The 24,191-nt window shown below is 41.1% G+C and overlaps 1 protein-coding gene across 1 annotated transcript; it reads right to left on the bottom strand.

Annotated features, from left to right (window-relative positions):
* Positions 1–370: 370 nt before the first annotated feature.
* Positions 371–11,291, bottom strand: LOC130029741 (interferon-induced protein with tetratricopeptide repeats 1-like). The gene is made up of 2 exons (XM_056120772.1): positions 11,175–11,291; positions 371–2,219 (listed from the first exon to the last, which is right to left on the bottom strand). Exons 1-2 carry the CDS (start codon positions 11,177–11,179, stop codon positions 782–784), a joined length of 1,443 nt encoding a protein of 480 aa, XP_055976747.1. The 5' UTR covers positions 11,180–11,291; the 3' UTR covers positions 371–781.
* Positions 11,292–24,191: the final 12,900 nt, after the last annotated feature.

A 24,191-nucleotide genomic window follows, 5' to 3' on the forward strand; every position in this document is an offset into this window, starting at 1 on the left:
TCCTGAAGGGCAGGGATTTTGCAGGGTATTTTCAATACTGGCAATTTGAGTGTAGAGAGACTATATCCCATCACCGATGAGCTTAGATATTAGAGGTGGATGTGCACAGAAGTTCATGGACAGGTTAATGGGCATAGTAGTTTGCATACTAATTCTAGTTTCACATGCTAATTTTAGATGTATGACTCAAGGACCCAACACTCAAAAATTAGCTGTCTCATGGTAATACTCCACGTGTGTGGCTAGGTATGTGTGTGATGCATGTCTAAATAAATGTCTGTCATGTTAACTTTTGGGGATCGTCTTTTATTCATAGTGACCCTCAGTGGAGTCCAGGACACTACAGTCCCAAATCTACTGTGGAAGGAGGAAAACTGTTTTTTTCTCCCCTATATCACCATCCTATTGTGGGTATTGAACATTGAAAACTCTTTGCTGATTAAAATGAATTAATTAGGCATTTTAATTTAGGTAAGTCCAGTGTTTTCTTTGCTACAAATCTACTCAACATATTACATTTTCTAGAGAGACTTCACAAAGAAATGATTTGTCTCTCTTCTGACACAGAAACATGCACATTCTGTTTCCTGTCTTCTACATATGGCTATTATAGATCAGGTTTGAATTATTATCTGAATGTACACCATTGCAGGGAATTACATGATATGGTATTGAGAGCCACAAGTAGCTACTCAATTACATGTTTCAAAAGCCATCTCTTGGGTTGGATTAGTCCAGTGATTCTAAAATGGAATAGACTGTGAAATGCCAAATGGTGGCATCATGGCTTTGGACCTTTGAGTTCGTGTCCCACAGATGTCTCCTGGCCGGCAGCCAGCTCCAGGGCTCGCTCATAGCTCTCCAGGGCCTTCGTGATTTCTCCTCTCTGCTTCTGCGCGAACCCAAGGAGGGTCAAGCCTTCCACGTCCAATTTATTTTTCCGAAGTTTCTTTAAGGCGCATTTCTCCAAAGCACTGATACTTTTCTCTCTTGAAAAAGATGGTTTCTCTATTTTCACCACTTTCAAATAATGAACAATTGCATCTACTTCAGATTTCCTCTGAAATTCCTGAAATTTGCCATAGTGGAGATGTAACTGTTGCAGGTCTTCTTCTGTGAGTGATTTCATGCCAAACACTTTTTGGTAGATGTCCTCAGCTTTACTGTGCTCACGTACTTCTATGTAAATTTCTGCCAGGGTTAGGTAAGCAATCACAAAAGTGGGCTTGTGTTTCAAAGCACACTCCAAATGATCTATAGCTAATCTTGCCAGTCTTTCAATATTTTCTCTGTTCTGCCCTCTGGGCTGCCAGTGTGTGACCTTTTTATTTTGGCTTATTTGTGCTTTGTAGCAAAGTGCCAGCTGGTGATGCACTAAGGCAGAGGAGGGCGTGTCCTTCAAGGCCTTTTTTAAGAGCTGAAGAGCTTTATCCAGAGAGCCCTTTCTGCGGTGGAACTTGGCTGCGTACCGAAGGATGTAAGTGTGCGAGATTTTGCTGGCCAGCGCTTCTTCAATGTACTTTTCTCCTTCATCTTCTCGTCCTAAGTCCTGAAGACACAGCGCTAGGAGAACTTTCACATATTCATTTTCTGGATTCAATCTGATGGCCTGTTCTAGGGGGTACAGACTATTTATACTTTCTACGCTCTTAATGTTGTTCAGGCGGTAGGTGACAATTGCATACCCAACACTGAATTCAGGGCTTTCAGGGTCCACTTCCAAAGCCTTTTGAAAGCAAACCTTGGCTCGTTCATAGTTATTTTGTCCACATTTCAGCAAGGCCCATCCTTCCTCAGAGTTGAGCTCTGGACACTCCATCCTGTATCTGAAGGGACTTTCCAACTTCTTGCACGTCTTCTCTACCTTGTCCAGGTAAGTCTGGGCTTCTCCCAGCCTGCCCATGTGGTGGTACAGCCAGGCATAGTTGCCCCAGGTGACCAGACCTCTCACATCTGATTGGTCAGCGAATTCTTGCAGCAGGAAATCTTCAGCTTCTTTCAAAGTCTCCAGGGCTTCCTGATTCCGGCCTGCCAGGTGTTTCACGTAGGCCAGCAGGTTGTACATTCTCGCATTGTTCTGGACATGTAGGAACTCAATCTGATCAAAGACCCTGTTTTCTAAATCCAGTATTTCAGTGTGGTCAATTTGCAAGCCCCACGTAAAGTGGCATCTCAGCTGGAGCAGGTGCTCTTTCATGAGATCCTCGTTGGGTTTGTCGCTGTGAAAAGAGACAAGAATTAGAATTTTTAAAGGAGGGCTCAGTCCAATGAAATGGAATCATCACTGTGAAAAGTCCTATATTTCACCTCACTTGTTTTGTGCTCCCTCCCTTTATTATCTGGTGCCTCTTAGGTGCCTCCAGTATTCATATCATTAGGACAGAGAGCACAATGACAAAAAAAATTTTAAAAATTCCTGAGCTAATGCTAATTCATAGAGTCAGGAGGTAGGACAGGCGAGGCTTATTTTATTTTGAAAACTTAGTAATTTAATGTGCTGGAGCAATAGCACAGAGGGTAGGGCATTTGCCTTGCATGCAGCTGGCATGGCCGAGCTGGGTTCAATTCCTCCGCCCCTCTCAGAGAGCCTGGCAAGCTACCGAGAGTATCTCACCCACACGGCAAAGCCTGGCAAGCCACCCGTGATGTATTCGATATGCCAAACACAGTAACAACAAAATCTCCTGTGGAGACGTTACTGGACCTGCTCGAGCAAATCGATGAACAATGGGAGGAGAGTGACAGTGACAGTTATTTAATGAACTATTACTTTTTTTCCACATACACACTCTTACCAGTAACATAGGTATACAAGTTTTTATTTTCCCCACTTCCTTTTCCTCTGTTGTTTCTGTTGTTTCTATGATGACCAGTTCATTTCAGGGTGCTCGATATAATATACTTTTGTTGTGACACCAACGATCACAAACAGCAATACTACTGTTGGGCTGGCACTCAGCATGTGAGCAGTGTCAAGGATCAATCTTGCACCCTCATGCCTTGCTCAGGTGAGAGAGACAAGAGGCTGGGTCCAGGTTGGGGCCACCCCTTCTCCTCTCTTGCTATGAGTTAGCGCCAAGCTCTAAGAGGCTTTCTGCAAGCAGCCCACCTGCACGCCTGCATACATGTAAGTTGTCAATCGCAGCTTTACCTTTCACTGCCATTACCACGCTGTGGCTCCTCGCCAGCTCTTGGGGACTCGTGTGCCCAGCTGTGCTTTGCAGAAGCCGCTCTGGCCCAGAGCGCTGTGTGTGTTTGTGTGTGTGTGTGTGTGTGTGTGTGTGTGTGTCTCATACACGAAGGAGTCTCAGAGCAGTCACTCAGGGATCTGAATATATGTGGTTCTCAGGAGATCGGTGACACCTTATGCAATGCTCTGCTCTCCAGTTCTTCCTTTATGACTTTATCTTCTTGTTTTTCAATGTCTTTCATTCCTGCTGTGTGTCATGTGTTGATCAAGGCTGCTTGCCTTGAAGATCATGCCTGGAAATTCGCTTCCCCTTCTTGGGACACCCTTTCCCCTATGAAACACGGAGCAGTCTGTCTCACATGTTCAAAATCTGGGTGTTCTCTTGAAGTGGTTATAGTTGCAGGACTTTTGCCTGAAATCTGTGAACCAATTCATCCACGTGTGGACCTTTTCATGTCTTCTACTTTCCAGGGAAACTCTTAATGGAGGGAACCTAAGATGTGGCATATGGTTAAAGAACCTTCCCTTGAAGGGCAAAATTATAAACTAATCGTAAATCAATGGTAATTCTTATATTTTTATAAATGTTTATGGTCCAAATATTTCTGAGGAGCTTATACCTATATATAAAGTTTAGTGAGTTAATATAACCTCTTTAGGTCTGAATGACTCTCCTTTATATTTTATTTTGTCCTCTGGGTGCTATGGATCGCATAATTAAAATTGATCCTACTGTACAATAGATCGGGATCTTAAGTGCACTTGTCCAGCCTGTGTTCAGGAGTGATCTCCGAGCACAGCTGGATGTGACCCAAAAACAAACAAGCAAATTATACAACTTATGATGATTTACCTAACCCAGATGCTTTTAGTCTATGGAAAATTAAATTGGAATTTATAATTTAGTTTGGGACATGCAAATCATTTTTTAAAGTAAGCTTAATCTTGATTTCAATGGAGCTAAGTTTTATTTGTAGTTGAGCAATCTTTTGTAACGGGTCTAAATGACAAATATTGTTTCATGGTAATATGTAACTGGAGACTGGAGCGATAGCACAGCATGGGCTGGAGCGATAGCACAACTGTGGGTTGGAGCGATAGCACAGTGGTAGGGCGTTTGCCTTGCACGCATCCAGCCCTGCCGAGCAGGGTTCGATTCCTCTGCCCCCTCAGAGAGCCTGGCAAGCTACCGAGAGTGTCTTGCCCACATGGCAAAGTCTGGCGAGATGCCTGTGATGTATTCTAATGCCAAACACCATAACAACAAGTCTCAAAATGAGATGTTACTGGGCCTGCTCAAGAAAATCCATGAACAAGGGGTGGACAGTGCTACAGTGATACAATGTGTAACAATTTAAAGCCTTTTTTGAGGAGGGCGTCACACCTGATGATCCCCTGGGTTACTGCTGGCTCTGCACTCAGGAATTGCTCCTGACCATGCTAGCGGGACTCTATGTGGTGCTGCAGCTCAAACCCAGGTAGGGCGCATTGAAGGCAGATGCCCTACCCACTGTACGATCGCTCTAGTCTTCTATTTGATGTCTTTAATATCTGTGAGTTAAAGTTCCTGGAAATAAAAGTTTTATGAAAAGAGCCCAATCCTGTTTTGTTTCGTTTTGATTTGGGTCATGCCTAGTGGTGCTCAGGGCCTGCTCTTGGCTGTGTGCTTAGCAGACTCTATGTGGTATTGGGAACCAGGTTCTCACCATTATTTGCATGCAAATCAAGTTCTTTACTCCTGTACTACCACTTTGCTCTCAAGAATAAAATCTTTATTGATTAAAATGAAAATAATATGGAGATCTTAAAGGGCTCTTAAGGTATCCACAACTTTAGTTTTCTGTTGTGGAAACTGAAACACACATGTGTTGAGTAATAATCCTAAACTTTTTAGGCTTCATCAGTGAATTGCCCCTTTTACTCCCGCAAGAAATGCTTACAGTGCTCTTATGAGCACCCCTAATCCCCTGAGGTTCTCTTTAACCTTTCCTTTGTGCTTTCCTTCTCATTGTTAGCTACTATTGGGCTTGGTTACTTATGAAGTTAAACCTTGTGGTGGCTCTGGATTTAGTATTAGTGGATTACTTGCATTCCTCTTTCCCTTGTTCCCTTTTCATATTTTACTATAGAGTAATGCTCTTTGCTTAAACACAGAAGAATACTAATGCTATGCTACTGATATTTGGGAGTTAATTGACTCTGAAATCTATTCACTCCTGGGCATCTGTCATAATTACTTGACTCTGGTTTTAGTCGCCATGATTCCTAGCACCTCCAAAAGCTGGGTCCTCTTGAGGGACTTCTGGATCGTCCCAGAGCAAGCAGCAATGCAACCCTGGCATTGATGGAACAATTCAGAAAGCATAAAATGTGGTATGATACAAGCCATGATGACCTAAGAGACAGGACCCCATGGGGTAAGAAAAGTTAAACGGGAGTTGTGGTAAAAGTCAACCGGTTCTGCCCCTGGAGCCTAGAGAACTGAGTTTTGGAATCTGTATCTCTCACAGTGCTTATCCAAGTAACTGAAAATATTAATAAGAAGTAAACTTAATTGTTTAATATGTACTAGTAAGGGAAAGAGAAAAGCAATATAGATGCTTGTCGCCCTGTGCGAATTTCTCAGTATAGTCTCAGAATGTCTCCTTGAGTAAATTCCCACAAAGAATTGCCTCTGATTTACCTCTGTAAATGATTAAAAATACCTACGGTCAGTCCTGTACCTCGAACCCCCTCAGATTCTCAATATAGAGTATTTGTTTGGAGATAATAAACAGGACATTTTGACTATCTGTGTCCCCTGTCTCTCTGTTCCTCTGCTGGAGTGGCCTCGTAGGTGGCGCTCATCCACCAAATGCGTCATGCACTTGACTCACACACATGGACTAGATATGATGGTGCTTCGTGAGCGTTGTCACATAATGAGACGATAGCACAGCGGTAGGGCGTTTGCCTTGCACGCAGCCAACATGGCCGACCCGAGTTCGATTCCTCCGCCCTTCTTGGAGAACCTGGCAAGCTACCGAGAGTATCTCGCCCGCACGGCAGAGCCTGGCAAGCTCCCCGTGATGCATTCGATATGCCAAACACAGTAACAACAAAGTCTCCAATGGAGACGTTACTGGGCTCGCTCAAGCAAATCGAAGAACAATGGGAGGGCCTTTACCTTTACTTAATATTATGTGAAACTCCGGAAAATCGAATATGGTCTCATCAATTCAGGGTATTATTGTAGGTATTTATATGTCAAAAAGTTGAGAACATCACTTTACCAAATGTGTTATAATAAAATTCTTGTGAATATCCTATGCCTTTTGCCATTTAAAGAACTGCTCTACTGTGTTTTGTCCAGTGAGGAGTACAGGAAAGGTTTGAAAAAGAAGAGTTGCCATGGAACTTGAAGATAATAAATTGGATTCGCCAAAACAGCAGGAGACTAAAATTTTCTACCTGAAATTAAATTAAATATTGAGGATGAAAAGTCATTAAATTCTTTTTGTTTATTTTGTGAAACTGCTCATCTTACTTTTGTCAGATTTAAAGTGTTTCCTCTATGAGCTGTGACGTTCATACAGCAACCTGGTAGACTACATCTAATTGTAAGTCAAATTTAAATGTTTGTTTCTTTCTCTCCCTGGCAACGTTACTTCGCAGTAATCTATTTGTCTTCATAAACCTAGAAAGAAAGCTTTTCTGTCTATAATAGTTAATTTGAAAACAGTTTGTATTACTAAGGCTCTGACTTGGAATATCAGAAACATTCTGCTTTAGGAACCAAAATTAACCCCACAGAGTCAATGTCTTGCCTGGACTTTTAGAACTTAAATGTTTTCATTAAAATGCATACGTGTATGTAAGTTATGTGATAGATGTGTTAATTCCCCAAAGAGGAAGGAGTGTATTTAGAATATATGCATGGGGGGCTGGCTGGAGCGATAGCACGGTAGGTAGGGCATTTGCCTTGCACACGTCCCACACGGCCATCCCAAGTTTGATTCCTCTGCCCCTCTCGGAGATCCCAGCAAGCTACCGAGAGTATCGCACCTGCACGGCAAAACCTGGCAAGCTACCCGTGATGTATTCAATCTGCCAAACACAGTAACAACAAGTCTCAAAATGGAGACATTACTGGGCCCATTCGAGCAAATCGATGAACAATGGGAGGACAGACAGTGCTATATGGGGGGCTGGGGATATAGGACAGCTGGGAGGCATTTGCTTCGCACCTAGCCTAGATGAGTTCGATGCATGGCATCCCAAATAGTTTCCTGACCACCATCAGGAGTGGTCCCTAGGTGCAGAGCCAGGAGTGACCCTTGGGCATTACAAGGTGTGGCCCCAAAACAAACGAACAAAAAACCCCTAAAAGTCATAGAATGCATGCATTTAAAATTACCAGAGGCATACTTTTTTTTATTAGTGAAACACCATGAGGTACATTTGTACACTTACAAATTTTTGTGCTTGAGTTTCAGTTATACAATGATCGAGTGCCCATCCCTCTCATTCTCCACCACCACTGATCCCAGTATCCCTCCCACCCGCCATGCCCCCTATCCCACCCTGCCTCTGTGGCAGGACATTCACTTTTGTTCTCTCTCTCCTTTTGGGTGCTGTGGTTTGCAAAAGAGGCATTGAGTGGCAATCATATTTGGTCTATAGTCTACTTTCACCATGCATCTCCCATCCTGGGAGGGTCCTCCCAACACCCTTTATTTGGTGCTCCCTTCTCTCTCTGAGCTGCCTTTTGCCCTAGCATGTGCAGCTGGCCTTCAAGCCATGGAGGAAACCTCCTAGTACTTATCTTGGCTATTCTTGGGTGTTAGTCTCCTATTTTGTTACTTTATGTTCCCCAGATGAATGCAGTCTTTTTATGTCTGTTCCTCTGTTTCTGACTCATTTCACTTAGCATGATACTTTCCATGTAGTTCTAACAGCTACGTAGTACTCCATTGTGTAGATGTACCAAAGATTCTTTAACCAGTCATCTGCTTAATGTTAATCGGGCACTCAGGTTTTTTCCAGGTTCTAGCAATTGTAAAGACTGCTGCAATGAACAAACAAGTGCAGATGTCACTTTGACTATACTTTTTCAGAGGCATACTTTAAATATCTTACAGTTTTGTGTCAAATATCATAATAAAGATGCAATTAAATTAGTTGTATAGGTAACATAATTATATTAAGCTAAAAGTAGTGTACGTTACCTTACTAAATTATCACTTTTTATTTTATTTCCTTACATGCATGAAATACTCTATTTTCCCCTATCAAATCTTAATTTTTCATTAAAAATTATCTTCATGTGTATTAAAGCATGTCTCTGTAAAAGAAAACTATCTATAAAACATATCAAATACAAATGTCACACCTAAGAATTATTTTATATAAAATAATTTATATAAGACATCTAGCCTACTGTTTCTTTTATATACGATATCTAGGCTATTGCTTACATTTCTTTAAATTTTTTTTGATTGAAGCCCCTTTACAGTTTTATTACAGATGCCAAGGAATAGTAAAAGGACTGGAGGATGTGTCAGGTTCCAAGTTAAGTCCCCAGCATGTCAGGCCCCTCCCCCAGCCCCAAGCACCTCCATGTGTGACCCTAATGCCATAAACACCTGGACAGGTACCACACCTCTAGTTAAAGAGATGACAAGAGTTGAATCCTGGGGTTTTCAAAAGACCCTCTGAAAGAGGAGAGTGACATTTCCAGGGAAGTCTCAGGGTGCCACAGATGCTCCCTGGTTATGCCCCAGTTGCTTTTGTGAAGGGCCTGGCTGATCTCAGGCTCGGTTCATGGGTCAGAGTAGACAGCACCCTAAAAATTCATTGCTTCAGAAATGAGCCGGCCCAGGAACTCTCCAGATCAGTGCTTATTACGCTACGCTAATCTGCATAGCGCACTAAGAACTGGGACGTCTAGTCAAATGGAGACTTGAAGATAATCCGTTATATACAGATGTTGGTTTACAAAGGTGCACACCTGAAGATTACAAAATATTGTAAGGCAATATTGTTTCAATAAAGCTTTAAGAAGGAAAATTATAAATTTGGGATAAAGCCTTTCATTCAGGGGAAAGAGTAGGGAACAATAATCACAACCAGCTGAGCTCAGAACTTACCTCCTGCCTGTGTTCCGGGATCACTTTTGGCAGTGCTTGGGTCTTTATGCAGTGCTGGGGCTCAAACAGAATTGGCAGTGTGCAAAGTAAGGGCCTTAAGTCCTGTCCTAGCCCTCTGGTCCTAAGAATGGACTATCTCTCTGGCCTGAGTGAGGTACTCCCTAACAGTCACTCAGGGATACTGAAACAAACCACACTACGAAGAGCAAGCCTCCAAGGAGACTTCGTTTGGGGTCAGTGATTTCCAAATAACCACTTTCTTGTCCCCAAAGTATCCTGCAAATAAGCAAACCTCACTTTATGTCAACACACTTCCAACGTATCCATTTGTCCACACAGTTCAAATTTCATTCACTCATTTTACACACAACCATGCAGGAAGACTTTGGTGTGTCTTGGAAATACATGTGATTCTTGTGAAATATTTTTAATTCTAAAGTATATCTCTGATCGGTTCAGTTCTCACCAGGATTCAGCATCTAGTTGTTTGCACAGAACACACAGGTTGGGTGTGCTACAGGGCATTTGGCACACACTCTTTTCCCTATATACACTTCACAGGAAAATGTAGCAGGTCAATATGAGGTCCCAAATAAAGGTACCTTCCGAATCTTAAAGCAAATTGCAAGGAAGAAGATATCTCATCAATAGAAAGCTTGCCACTAGTTGGGGTGGGGGTGGAGGAGAAAGGTCAGGGAAGGGAACACTATGACATTATTAGCAAAGGTAAGGGGGTCGCTCTGGAGACCAGAATGCTGAAAGAAGGTTTAAAGTGCTTACCACAGAGGCAGGCTGGGGAGCGGGAGGGTAATTGGGGATGCAGGGGAGGGAAGTGGACATTGGTGAAGGCGGTGATATTGGAACTTTGTACACCTGAAATGCAATCAGGAATAACTTGGTATCTTTGTCATTCACAGTGATTCAATAAAACTCATCATGGTAAATTAAATTTAAAAGCGTACAGTTTTGAAAATGACTTTATCACAATAAGAGTCCCAGATCTGATTTAAACTTTTCAAATATGAGAAACAAAAGAAGCAGATTTTTGGTTTCTTTCTTCCAAACCCCAGGTCACATTGGTCAGATTTTGCCTGCAAGAATTTGAGCATGCCCTCCTTCTGGGTTCTCAACAAGCACCTCTCCTCCCCAGATGCCACCATCCTGTTCTGCTCGAAGTTCTGCCTTCAGTGGCTGCCTCATTCATTGCCTTCTAAATGAGAAAGAGCCACAGAAATTCATGTACATGAGTTGGGGGCAGCGAGGTGGCTTAGAGGCTAATAGTTTCTACCTTGCAAGTGTAAAGCCACAAGTTTGATCCCTGGTGCAACGTCCATGTGCCAGGCAAGGTCCTGGCAGCTACAGCTACAAGATCCTCATGCTGCGATTATTTATAACTGCATGCAGCCTAGTGTGTGTGTGTGTGTGTGTATGTGTGTGTGTGTGAGTGTGTGTGTGTATCTTAACTGAAGGGTGAGAGTCTGAGGAAGAACCACAAGTAAAATGACATTCTAGCACCAGTCAGGCGTGAAAGCTTCCAGACAGTATATGTGTGAGCACCACAACTAAAAAGAACCACAAAACCACAAAACTTCAGTGAGAAAGACAACCATATGTGCTGACACCACAATCAAAAGTGTGAGACCTTTGGTAATACAAATGCATCAACAGAGGGAAGGGAAAGGAAGGTGGAGACAACAGCATGGATTAGCAAAACAGTCTGATCTGATTAGATAAATATAGGTTCATCTATAAGCATACTCAGAATCAGCCTAATTCAGGAAATTGTATGCACAGATAAGATTCAATTGTTTTATCAGAAAATCAGACTCTCTCACAGAGAAGCAGGAAACCTTTACCTCATGGTGACTATTTCTCTGCAGCTGTGAAGGCTGATGTTCAGGCTGATTTCACCTTTTGCTTGTGGATCACGAGAAAATACTGAAGAGCTTGCATTTGGATGCTGGCTGTTCTGTCTGTGCTTTTATGAACGGGAGAAGGAAACCAAAACTTCCTATGCAATAGCAAGTTTCCAAATGAAGGGAAATAGAAACCGAAAGTGAGAGAGGCTCCCCTCCCCTCCACTGGCAGTCAGGTTCCACACAGACTCTGAGCACTGTGCTTGAGAAATGGTTCATAGACACAGATCCCAGACCCTGCTTCCAGAGATTCTGGTGCAGCTAATTTGGCAGTGGGCTCAAGAATCAGCATTTGTACAGCACTCTCGAATTTCTATTGTAGGTATGTATTTTGTATTTTGAAAGGCACTGTTCTAGAGCTTCCTTGTTCAGCATTTTGCCCAGGGTCCTGAAAAGGTCAGTGGCAAAAATGTCTAAAACTGCAAGTTCAATCCCTGGCGCCACTCTCAGTAACTGTGACTCTGGTGGCACTGCCTTTTGAGGTCCTTGGCACTGCCCAACATTGAGACCCTGTTAGTATCACAACCAAGTGTGTGTGACCCCTGGTTGTCACAACCATAGTGAAAAAAGAGGGAAAAATATAAATGATTTTTTTTTAAATAAAAGCCCTTTTTTCATATATTAAGCTCTTCTAAATATTAAGCCACACAAGCTGGGACAGAAGAAAATAACCCCAGGACCCCAGGATTCTGATTCTTTTGTTGATCTACTTTGGGCTTATTGAATCACATGACTGAGACTCATTTTCTTACCTTGAAAATGACCTGGAATCACTTTTCTTTTACTTTCCTTCTGATGTATAGGAAGCCCCCCTCTGGGTAGGTCCAAATCTTATTTTGTCTAAAATGTGACTTGGGTTACTCTAAGGAGTGGACAGCCATTAGAGAAGTCTTGACTCCACTTGGGAGCTTGAGAACCTCGTCCTGCCAAGCCTTGCTCTTCCTCTCTGAAGTTAGGTGTTAAAAGCATGATAGAAGTTTGTCTTTGGGGCGTTTGTGCACAGACAGAAGATTGTCCTTTAGTTCAGTCCCTTAGCAGTCAGAGCTGCCTCTGTCCTTAGAGCCTCCTGGAAACAATAACTGAGTTTGAGGGGACTTGAGTTTGAGTGAGTAAGTGCCAAAAGCCTTCCTTCCTTCCTCTTCCTCTAGACAGTGATGCTGGAGATGTGCAAGCACAGGTTGGGGTGTCTCAACTGCCATTGTCTGGAGGTAAACTGAGGAGGGTGAGAACCTTAGAGGACCCTGCTCTGACACATGCTCTTTCAGAGGCCTCTTGCCAAGTAGTTTGCCCTTCTGATCTTCATTTTGTTTACCTAGAAAACAAAACTGGTGGTGATAGCTTCTCTTTTCTGGGGCTATTGTGCTGAGGCGGGGAGTCACAGGCTGAGCACTGAGGCCTTTTTACCATAATAATAAAGAAGGTAAACTAAGGTGTCTCTAAAATAAAACCTGTTAAAAAGACTGACCACCAAGACCTGGACTGAGCCTGGCTTAACTTTCTGAAGTCAAATATACAAGATTAACACTACTCCTCTGTTCTGTAGGAACAGGTTGCCTCTCAAGTATACAACCCCTCCCAAGTATACACAATTAACACTACTCTTGTCTGTTCTGTAGGAAAAGGTAACCTGAGACACTTGGCAGTGAATTCCTCTCAGGATCCTTCTCTCTCAAATAAACCCTGCAGAGTGTTTGTTCAGCCTGGAGTCCTCCTTTCCTCACTTGCTAAATGGTCACTAGGATTCCCTCTTCCTTAGGCAATTATTCTGCAATCCCTTCCCATAGGAAAGTTATGGGAAACCCATATATATATAGAGAGAGAGAGATAGATAGATAGATAGATAGATAGATAGATACATACATACATACATACATACATACATACATACATACATAGAGAATAGCACTGTAGCAGAGTCCTCCAGTTTTTCATTGATTTGCTGGAGTGCGCCCAGTAAGGTCTCCATCTTAGGACTTGTTGCTACTGTGTTTGGCATATTTACTACGTCATGGGTAGCTTGCCAGGCTTTGCTGTGTAGGTGAGATACTCTCGGTAACTTTCCGGGCTCTCCAAGAGCGGCGGAGGAATCCAGCCTCCTCTGTGAATTCTTAAAATTGGAATTCACAAAGGTCATGCTTTATACACATTTTTGAGTTGGTAAATTATGACAAATACAGGGGCTGGAGCAATAGCACAGCAGGTAGTTCGTTTGCATTGCACGCAGAGGACCCAGGTTCGCTTCCCAGCATCCCATATGGTCCTCTGAGCACCGCCAGGGGTAATTCCTGAGTGCAGAGCCAGGAGTAACACCTGTGCATCGCCAGGTGTGACCCCAAAATAAAAAAAATTATGACAAATACATATTCTTGTATTCCTTTTGTCTCCATATAGTTGTCTTTTCTTTTTGTGGAGATGCTTTTATTTTCTAGTTGATGGGAAATTGAAGAAGTTACTGAGTACCATACCAAGATATCTCTGGAACTCAATCATTTACAATCTGGAAATTTACATTTACAAACACGGCCTTGAGAGCTCTCTTGATAGTCAAAATGAGAAATGGAAAATAAATTATCTAGTGTCTGCCCCTGGCAGGTACTTGAATGGTGCTGGGAAATTTTGAACAAAACATAATGCCAAAAATTAGAGAGAGAGTATTGGGGAAATTGTCTGCCATGGAGGCAGGGTGAGGACTAGGATCTGGGTAGTGGAATATGTGCACTGGTGGAGGGATAGGTGTTCCATCATTTTATGGCTGAATCTCAGACAGGAAAGCTTTGTAATTCTATCTCATGGTGATACAATTAAAAAAAAGTAATGTGGAGTTCATGCCCAATTCAATCAGCTTACTCAATGGCTGAACAAATAGCAGTACCTCTATGTTGTTAAGAAAAAGAAGATACTGAGTCCTGAGTATGCTGAGGCAATTTCTCTGAATAGTCCCAATGATCCATCAATAGTATTTAAGCAAATGGGAATTTTACTTCTAGCATCAGGGCCTACACAAATCCTGACTGCGGCATTCGTTCACCCTCACCTGGGTTCAGTGCAGGTGGTCATGTGACGTGTGATGCTGGGGATTTTAGACAGGAGAGCTGCCAGGACTACACTCAGTTCATGTGGCAGTACTGAGATCCAACTCATAGCCTCACTCTTGCTTTATTCACTGAGCTATCTCCTGGCTATTTGCAGAGTACAGATTCTAGACCTCCTGTGGTTCAACTTAAATGGTAATGGGTTTTGGCTGATTTTTTAAAAAGTTCCTGTCAAAAGATTTGTTTTTAATTTTAGGCACCGTGATTTTCTTTTATTTTTTTATTGATTAACATTTTTTATTTATTTTTAAAATTTTTTTTAATTAAACACCATGAAGTACAGTTGTAGATTTACAAACTTTCATGCTTTGGTTTCAGTTATACAATGATCAAGTACTCATCCCTCCACCAGTGCCCATTCTCCACCACCAATGATCCCAGTAGCCCTTTCACCCTCCCCCAACCCCCACCACACCCCGCCTCTGTTGCAGGGCATTCCCTTTTGCTCACTCTTTCCTTCAAAGTCTTGTAGTTTGCAATAGAGGTATTGATTGTCCATTGTGTTCAGTCTATATTCTAGTTTCAGCACGCATCTCGCATCCCGAGTCAGTTCTTCAAACATCCTTCAAATGGTGTTCCATTCTCTATCTGAGCTGCTTTTCCCCCCAGCACATGGTGCTGGCATCCAAGCCCTGGATCAGACCGCCTGGTACATATCTCAACTATTCTTGAGTGTTCGACTTCCATTCTCTTACTTTATATTCCCCAGATGAGTGCAGTTTTTCTATGTCTGTCCCTCTCATTCTGGCTCATTTAACTTTGCATGATACTTTCCTTGTAGAACCACTTGTATGTAAAGTTCATGACTTCATCTTTTCTAACAGCTGCATATTATTCCATTGTGCAGATGTACCAAAGTTTCTTTAACCAGTCATCTGTTCTCAGGCACTTAGGATTTTTCCAAATTTTGGCTATTGTGAACAGTGCAGCAATGAACATAGAAGTGCAGATGTCATTTCAACTGTACTTTTTTGCCTCTCCAAGATATATTCCCAGGAGTGGTATTGCTGGGTCAAATGGGAGCTCAATTTCTAATTTTTTGAGAATTGTCCATACTGTTTTCCAAAAAGGCTGAACCAGTCAGCATTCCCACCAGCAGTCAAGGAGGGTCCCTTTCTCGCCACATCTGCGCCAGCACTGGTTGCTTTTGTTCTTTTGGATGTGGGCCAATCTCTGTGGTGTGAGATGATATCTTATTGTTGTTTTGATCTGCATCTCTCTGATGATTAGTGATGTGGAGCATTTTCTCATGTGCCTTTTTGCCATTTGGATTTCTTCTTTGAGAAAGTTTCTGTTCATTTCATCGCCCCATTTTTGATGGGGTTGGATATTTTCTTCTTGCAGAGTTCAACCAGTGCTTTGTATATCCTTCATATCAAACCCTTTTCAGATGACTATTGGGCAAATATCCTTTCCCATTCTGTATTTTGGTCACTGTTTCTTTAGAGATGCAGAAGCTTCTTAGTTTAATATGGTCCCATTTGTCTATCTCTGTTTTCACTTGCTTGGCTTGTGGCGTGATATCTTTGAAGATACCATTGGCTTTGATGTCATGGAGGGTTTTGCCAACTTTGCCTTCAATGTACCTTATGAATTCTGGTCTGATGTTGAGGTCTTTAATCCACTTTGATCTTACTTTTGTACGTGGTGTTAGGCAGAGATCGTAGCCCAGTTTTTTTGCATGTAGCCATCCAGTTTTGCCAGCACAATTTGTTAAAGAGGCTTTCCTTGCTCCACTTCACATTTCTTGCCCCCTTATCAAAGATTAGCTGATCATAGATTTGGAGGGAGGTGTCAGTTTACTGAACACTGCTCCATTGGTCTGTGCCTCTGCCTTTGTTCCAGTACCATGATGTTTTAATTATTCCTGCTTTGTATTAGAGTTTGACGTTGGGGAGGTTGATTCTTCCCATTTTCTTTTCCCCAAGAGTTGCTTTAGCTATTCGTGGGTGCTTATTGTTCCATATGAATTTCAGGAGTGTTTGCTCCATTTCTTTGAAGAATGTCATGGGTATCTTTACAGGGATCGCATTGAATTTGTACAATACTTTGGGGAGTATTGCCATTTTTACAATGTTAATTCTCCCTATTCATGAGCAGGGGATATCTTTCCATTTCTTCGTGTCCTCTTTTATTTTGTGAAGTAGCATTTTTTAGTTTTCTTTGTACAGGTCTTTTATGTTCTTAGTTAAGTGGATTCCTAGGTGCTTGATTTTCTGGGGCACATGTTAACGGGATTTTTTTAATGTCACTTTCTTCTCTCTCATTATTTGCATATAGGAAAGCCATGGATTTTTGTGTACTTATTTTATAGCCTGCAACTTTAATATACAAATCTATTGTTTCTAGGAATTTCTTGGTAGAGGTTTTAGGGTTCTCTAAGTATACTATCATATCATCTGCAAATAGTGAGAGCTTGATTTCTTCCTTTCCTACCTGAATGCCCTTAATATCTTTTTCTTGCCTAACTGCTATTGCAAGTACTTCCAGTACTATATTGAACAGTAGTGGAGAGAGTGGGCATCCTTGCTTGTCCCTGATCTTAGAAGAAAGGCTCTCAGTTTTAACTATATTGAGGAAAGTCCCTTTTCATACCCTTCTTTGAGGAGGGTTGTCGTCACAAAACAGTTGATGGAACTTGTCAAATGCTTTCTCTGCATCTATTGATATGATCATATGGTTTTTATCTTTTCTTTTCTTGTTATGATGGATTATGTTGATTGATTTCCTAATGTTAAACCATCCTTGCATCTCTGGAATGAATCCCCCTTGGTCCTTGGTCCTGGTGTGTGATCTTTTTGATGAGTTGTTGAATTCTATTTGCAGTGTTTTATTGAGAATCTTCGCATTCGTTGTGGTGTCTTTGTTTACTTTTGGTATTCGAGAGATGTGAGCTTCATAGGAACTGTTTGGGAGAGTTTCTGTTTCTCCAATTTCCTGGAAAAGCTTGAGAAGAACTGGCAGTAGGTCCTCTTTAAATGTTTGGGAAAATTCGCTAGTGAATCCATCTGGACCTGGGCTTTTGTTTTTGGGAAGATTTTTGATTACAGTTTCATTTTCCTTGATATTGATAGGACTATTCAGGTATTCTAGATCTTCTTGATTCAGCCTTGGGAGATTATAGGAATCCAGGAATTTATCTATTTCTTCTTGGTTATCTTGTTTCGTGGCATACAGACTTTTAAAGTAGTCTCTGATGATCCTTTGAATTTCTTTGGTTTCTGTTGTGATATCCCCCTTTTCATTTCTGATTCTGTTTTTTATGGTTCTCTCTCTCTATCTTTGTGAGTCTTTCTAGTGGTTTATATATCTTTTTTATTTTCTCGAAGAACCAGCTCTTGGTTTCATTGATCTTTCGGATTGTTTTTTGGGTTTTGTGTCATTTATTACTGCTCTAAGCTTTATGATCTCTATCCTTCTTCCTGGTTTGGGCGCCTTTTGTGGGTCCTTTTCTAAGATCTTGAGTGTGAAGTCAAGTTGGTTATGTGATCCCCTTCTTCCTTAATGAGAAATGCTTGCAGAGCTATACTTTTCCCCCTTAGCACAGCTTTACCTGCTTCCCATAGGTTCTGATAGCTTGTGTTTTCATTGTTATTTGTTTCCAGGTATCTTGAGTTCTTCGTTGATTTCTTTTTTGACCCACTCGTTGTCCAACATTGAGCTGTTTAATTCTCAGTGTTTGATTTAGTTTTCTGCATCTCTACATGATTAACTTCTAACTTCAGGGCATTGTGGTCTGAGAAGATAGTTGATACAATGTCTTTGACTCTGGATACTGATTCCTTGAGGTATGCTGTGTGGCCCAGGGCATGGTCTATTCTGGAAAATAGTCCATGTGCACTGGAAAAGAATGTGTATTTTTTGGGGGGCGGAGGAGGTATAAAGTCTTGTATAGATCTATCAGCCCTCTGTCTTCTATTTCTTCCTTCAGAGTCATTATTTCCTTGCTGAGTTTTAGTCTTCTTGATCTATCTAGGGGTGATAAGGCGGTGTTGAAGTCTCCAACTACTATTTTGTTGCTTGTAATGTCTTTCTTAAGGTCTGTTAGCAGTTGTTGTAGATATTTGACTGGTCCTTCATTGGGTGCGTATAAGTTTAGGAGTGTGATTTCCTCCTGCTGTACATATCCTTTGATTAATAAAAAATGGCCTACCCTGTCCCTTCTAATCTTTTTCAACCTGAAATCCTAGTTGTTGGATACTAGTAAGGCCACTCCAGCTTTTTAGAGGGGGTTGTTTGCTTGCAGGGTTGTTTTCCATCCTTTGACTTTGAGTCTGTGTTTGTTCTGATTGTTCAGATGTGTTTCTCGAAGGCAGCAGAATGTTGGGTTCTGTCTCTGAATCAATTTTGCCACTCTGTGTCTCTTAATTTGTGAATTTAGGCCAAATCGTTGAGAGAGATTATTTTCACGGGGTTTTGTGTCATCTTTCTGTAAGGGTTTGTTGAGCTTGTAGGGGGTTGTCTTGTCCTACTGTAGCCCCTTTAGCTCTTCTTTTAGGTTTGGTTTTTAGTCTATGAAGTTCCTGAGCTGTTGTTTATCCACAAAATCGTGTACCCTTCCTTCGAGTTTGAGTTTGAGTTTATCTGGATAGAATGTTCTTGTTGAAGCGTTCATTTCAGTGAGTTTCTTCACTATATTCCACCATTGCCTTCGGGCTTGGAGGGTTTCCTCTGATAGGTCTGCTGTGAAACTAAGGGGTGCTCCTTTGTATATGATTTCCTTCTTTGACCTTGCTACTTGCAGTATTGTGTCTCTATCAGTGGCATACATGATTCTAACTATGATATGTCTTGGAGTGTTTTTGTTAGGGTCTTTTTTAGGTGGCACCCTTTAGCCTCCTTGAATCTGGATGCATGCATTGTCGAGCTCTGGGAACTTTTCAGCAATGATGTATTTTACACCCAAGATTTTCAATACTACTAATGGTCAGGTTTCATACCCAAAAAATGTTCCAGCACCACATCCTCTACTAGTGTCTACTTCCCTCCACTATGTCGCATGTTCTCCATTCTATTTCTGACCAAGCCCCTGCCAACAAGGTAATCAATCTTTCTAGTAAAGATCTATTTTCAGTTTCTGCTGCCTTAGGGCAATTATTATTTCTTTATAATTTTTTTATATCTCATATATGAGAGAGAACATTCTGTATCTGTTCTTCACCAGACTAACTTCCCACAGCATGAAATTCTCTAGATTCACCCACATAGCAGAAAATTGAATAATTTCATTTTATAGCTAACTCAGTAAGAAGAAAAGGACTATTGTGGTTATCTAGTGCAGATACACGGGTACATTATATATATGTACCTATATATTTAAAACTTTTAGACTCTTTGCATTATCTTCAAAGATTTCCCTGTTTACTTTACATTTTCAACCACAAACATATTCCCCACAATTTCAAAATAACTATCACTTTTCTTTTGATCACCAGAGATTAGAAATTTTCATCAAAATTTTATGACATTATTATTAGCAAAGAGATTAGGCAATCATGTTTTAGAGATAAATACTATTATGTCATTAGCGCTTATCATAGGAATAAAAACAAAGTCCAAAGTTTTTGGTTTTTATATATGAAATGGAAAAGAACGTTGATCTGTATTTATTGTTTCATCTGACTTCTCACCTTTTCTTTTGGGGTAGGTCTTGTTTATTTCTAGTCTAAGATTTATTATTACTGTCTCCCAACTGCCTTTATCTTTTGATTTCCTTTCTAGTTCTGTTACACATCATGTTGAAGTTGATCTAATTTTTTTCCTATGCATATTTTTAGCTTGATACATTTGTGTTCTATCCCTTATTTTAATTTCCAGCTTCATAACATTGTGATCTGAAAAGATATGTGACACGACTTCAGTTTTCAAAAATTATTGACTGATGGAGTAGGTGTAGTCTCCCTGCCTTCTCCAGATGGAATCCTGGTGACCAGAAGCTTCTACAAGCATGACTCCAGTATGTGGGTGACAGGATTATTCCTCCAAACTATTCCTCCTTTCCTGATATAAAAGTGAGCAATAGAAAATAAAGAATCTAGTGTGTGCCCCTAGAAGGCAGGCTTGAATGGTGATGAGATTATCCAAGCAAAATGCCCCAAACTATAGAGAGTATCTGAACAATTTTCTGCCGTAGAGTCAGGGTAAGGACTGAGATGTAAATGGAGGGGATAACGGGGATATTGGTGGTGGAGAGTTTGCACTGGTGGAGGGATAAGTGATTAATCATTGTATGGCTGAATAAATAATACCCTATGAATACCCTTTGAGAAGGCTCTGGAAAAACAACTTCACTATCAAATCACTATGAAGTTGTGCAAACTAGGATAAGTGGATACATTCCTATAAGCATTCACCCTACTAAGACTGAATCATAAATAAGTCTGGACAAATCAATTACTTGATTTGTACCTTGATAGGGTACATATTGGCCAAACCACATAGATTAAAAAGAAGAAATCTACACCAGAGGTTTTATGGTGAACTTATGATGTATTAAAGAATTAAATACAATCCTTCTTAAACTTTTGCAAATAATAAAATAAGATGGAACACATACAAACTGATTTTACCGGGCCAGTATCAGGCTGATACCAAAACCAATAAGGACATTACAAGAAAAAAATTAATAAAATTGTAGGGCAGAACATTAAAGCATAAAAACAAACTACATTCTTTGAGTTAATAACTATTAAAAAGAGAAAATTTCCTCACAAGCAAACAGTACCACTTATAACAGAATCTAATTAATAATTCCAAGGGATAAATCTAACTAATTGGTGAAAGATATATACATTAAAAGCTACTAGATATTTCACTCTTTCGGAGAATGGGAAGTGCTATTCTCTTCGAGGCACTGGAATAATCAGAGGGTTGCTGTAACCTCAGGTGCAACCACAGAGTGCTTTCTATTTGCTCACTTGAAAAAAGGTAGATTTCCAGTGGTTGCTGAGTTAATTTTTTTCTGAGATGGGGTAGTATGTCAAATAAATTTAGGAACCTCTTAGAAACACAAGAAAATAAAACAAATGGAAAGATAACTTTATCAAAAAATTAGAAGAATTACTATTGTTAAAATGGCAAACTACAGATTTAATGAAATCACTATCAAATTCCCAACAGCTTTTTTAAGAAATAGAGGGCTGGAGCAATAGCACAGCTGTAGGGCGTTTGCCTTGCACGCAGCCAACATGGCCGACCCGAGTTCGATTCCTCCGCCCCTCTCGGAGAGCCCGGCAAGCTACCGAGAGTATCTCGCCCACACGGCAGAGCCTGGCAAGCTCCCCATGACATATTCGATGTGCCAAACACAGTAACAAAGTCTCCAATGGAGACGTTACTGGGCCCGCTCGAGCAAATCGATGATCAACGGGAGGGCCTTTACCTTTACCTTTTAGAAGAACAAAATTCTAAAATTTTTCTGACAACCACAAAAGACTCTGAATATACCACGAAATCTGAGGAAGAAACCAAAGCTGAGGGCATCATATTTCTGTTTTAAGACTAATTTTTTTAAAGTCATAATCGTCAAAATGGAATGATCTTTGTATAAAAAAAGAAGCATAATCCTGTTAAGCAGTGTAAGAATCCCAGAAATGCATGCACACACACATGCATACATAGATAGATAGGTAAAGGTAAAGGTAAAGGCCCTCCTGTTGATCATCGATTTGCTCGAGCTAGATAGAAATTTCTTAAATTTATGGAGCCAGAATTTTACTAAAAGAAGAGAAAATTCTTTTCAATAGATACATGGGAAAATTGCAGAATGAACACTGCCTTAATCCACATACATAACCAATTCAGAATGGATTTAAATGTAAATTTAAATGTAAATTTAAATTTTAACACTCAGTTCTTGTCCAGCAAGATCATTTCCAGCTATTATTGTCATCCTGGTTCTTTCTCTATCTTACCTACCCTCTGCCCACACACACCTGTAGTTGATTTCATCCATTGACCAGTCTTTCTAGACCTGACCCTGTTTTCCCTGGCCATCGATATGTCTTCTAATATATGTGTGTGTGTATTTGTGTGATATATATGTATATATATATCACAAATGAATGTAGTCATTCTATATCTATCCCTTTCTTTCTGACTCATTTCACTCAGCATGATACTCTCCAAGTCCATTCATTTATATGCGAATTTCATGACTTCGTGTTTCCTAACAGCTGCGTAGTAGTCCATTGTGTAGATGTGCCATAGTCTCTTTGTCCATTTGTCTGTTCTCGGGAAGAATCTACCATCTATGCCAGAAAGACAGCACAGGAATATCTGCCATGCATCATGTATTTGGCATGGTAAACACTCTGATAAACACTCAGCTGTGTAGGCAGTTAACTTATGGCAAAGGGGCTCAGAGCATGGAGCAAAGTGTCTCTTCAACAACTGGTGCTTAAGAAATTGGATAGCCACATGCAAAACAAAACAAAACAAAAAAAATCATACCCCTATATAATGCTTTACATTGTGGTTAATTTAAAACTGTATTGGAAACATTGATATCGAAGCTGTACCTTTAAAATACATTGGGGAAAACATAGGTAGGACTATCCAACATCTAGACCTCAGAGGAATCTTCTGTAACACATCTCCCAATGAAGAAAACAAATGTAGAAGGAAATAAATGGGAGTATATCAAACTACAAAAGTTTGTGCACACAAAATGAGGTCTATCATAAAAAGATCTCTCTACTGATTGGGAGAAAATATTTATACATAACACGTCAGAACACCTCCAAATTCCAGTAGGCAGTGGTCACACCCACCAACTGGCCCCCTGGCGCTGTGTAATCCTATCAATGGCCAAGACCTAGAGACTATAAAACCCAGCTCCCAGAAGAGAACAACACAGAGTCTCCTGCCCCTGCACCTGGCTATCCTCACCAGAGGGCCCTTGGAGGGGAGCGGGTTGAGTTTCCCTCCCAGCCCCAACCAGGGCTCCGGCAGCCGAAGACCTCCAGAATCAGCCACCACCATGCGGAGACCACTCTCAAAACGCATGAAGGTACCGGCAGAGGAACGAAGGCATGTGGGTCCCGGGGCTGAGATCTCCAAGCCTGCTCGCATCCGGGCTGAGCATCCTCCACCCAGATCCTCCAAATTCCAGTAGGCAGGGGTCACACCCACCAACTGGCCCCCTGGCGCTGTGTAATCCCATCAATGGCCAAGACACAGAGACTAAAACCCAGCTCCTGGAAGTGCATGGTGGCAAATGCGACACCTTATTATCTCATTCTTACTTTGGACAAAATGGCAGGCTACCGAATGTAACCTGTCCACATGGCAGAGTCTGGCAAACTCCCCGTGGTGTACCCAATATGCCAAATACCAGTAACAACTATGGGTCTCATTCTCCTAACCCTGGAAGAGCTTTTAATATGGCACTTTTAAAAAAATCTCAGGGCTAGGATGAAGGAGACATTACTGGGGCCTGCTTGAGGCAATCGACGAACAACAGGATGGTCGTGGTTGTGATTGTGACGTCAGAACAAAAACTATTAGCCAAGATATATACAGCATTCTCAAAACTCAACAACAGAAACAAAACAAACAATACCTCCCAAAATGGGAGAGGAGATAGTCAGCTTCTCAAAGATTCCATAAAGATGGCCAACTGACATATTAAATATGTTTGCCATCCCTGATATACTTTGTTATGTCATTTGTATATAGTTTCATACCAGGGAAATTATATTTGCATATTAGAAAAAATGAAAAAAAAGTAGCAATGAGAAATCACCTGATACCATCAGAATGGTCTTTATCAAAATACCTGACAAGGGGGTGGCAATAAAAGAGGTTTTTATTCACTTCTGGTGGAACAGTTGCTTGAATTAACCTTATTGGAAATGTTTTTGAG

This window comes from Sorex fumeus, unplaced genomic scaffold (assembly GCF_029834395.1).
Source record: "Sorex fumeus unplaced genomic scaffold, SorFum_2.1 ptg000043l, whole genome shotgun sequence".
Taxonomy (NCBI): Eukaryota; Metazoa; Chordata; class Mammalia; order Eulipotyphla; family Soricidae; genus Sorex; species Sorex fumeus.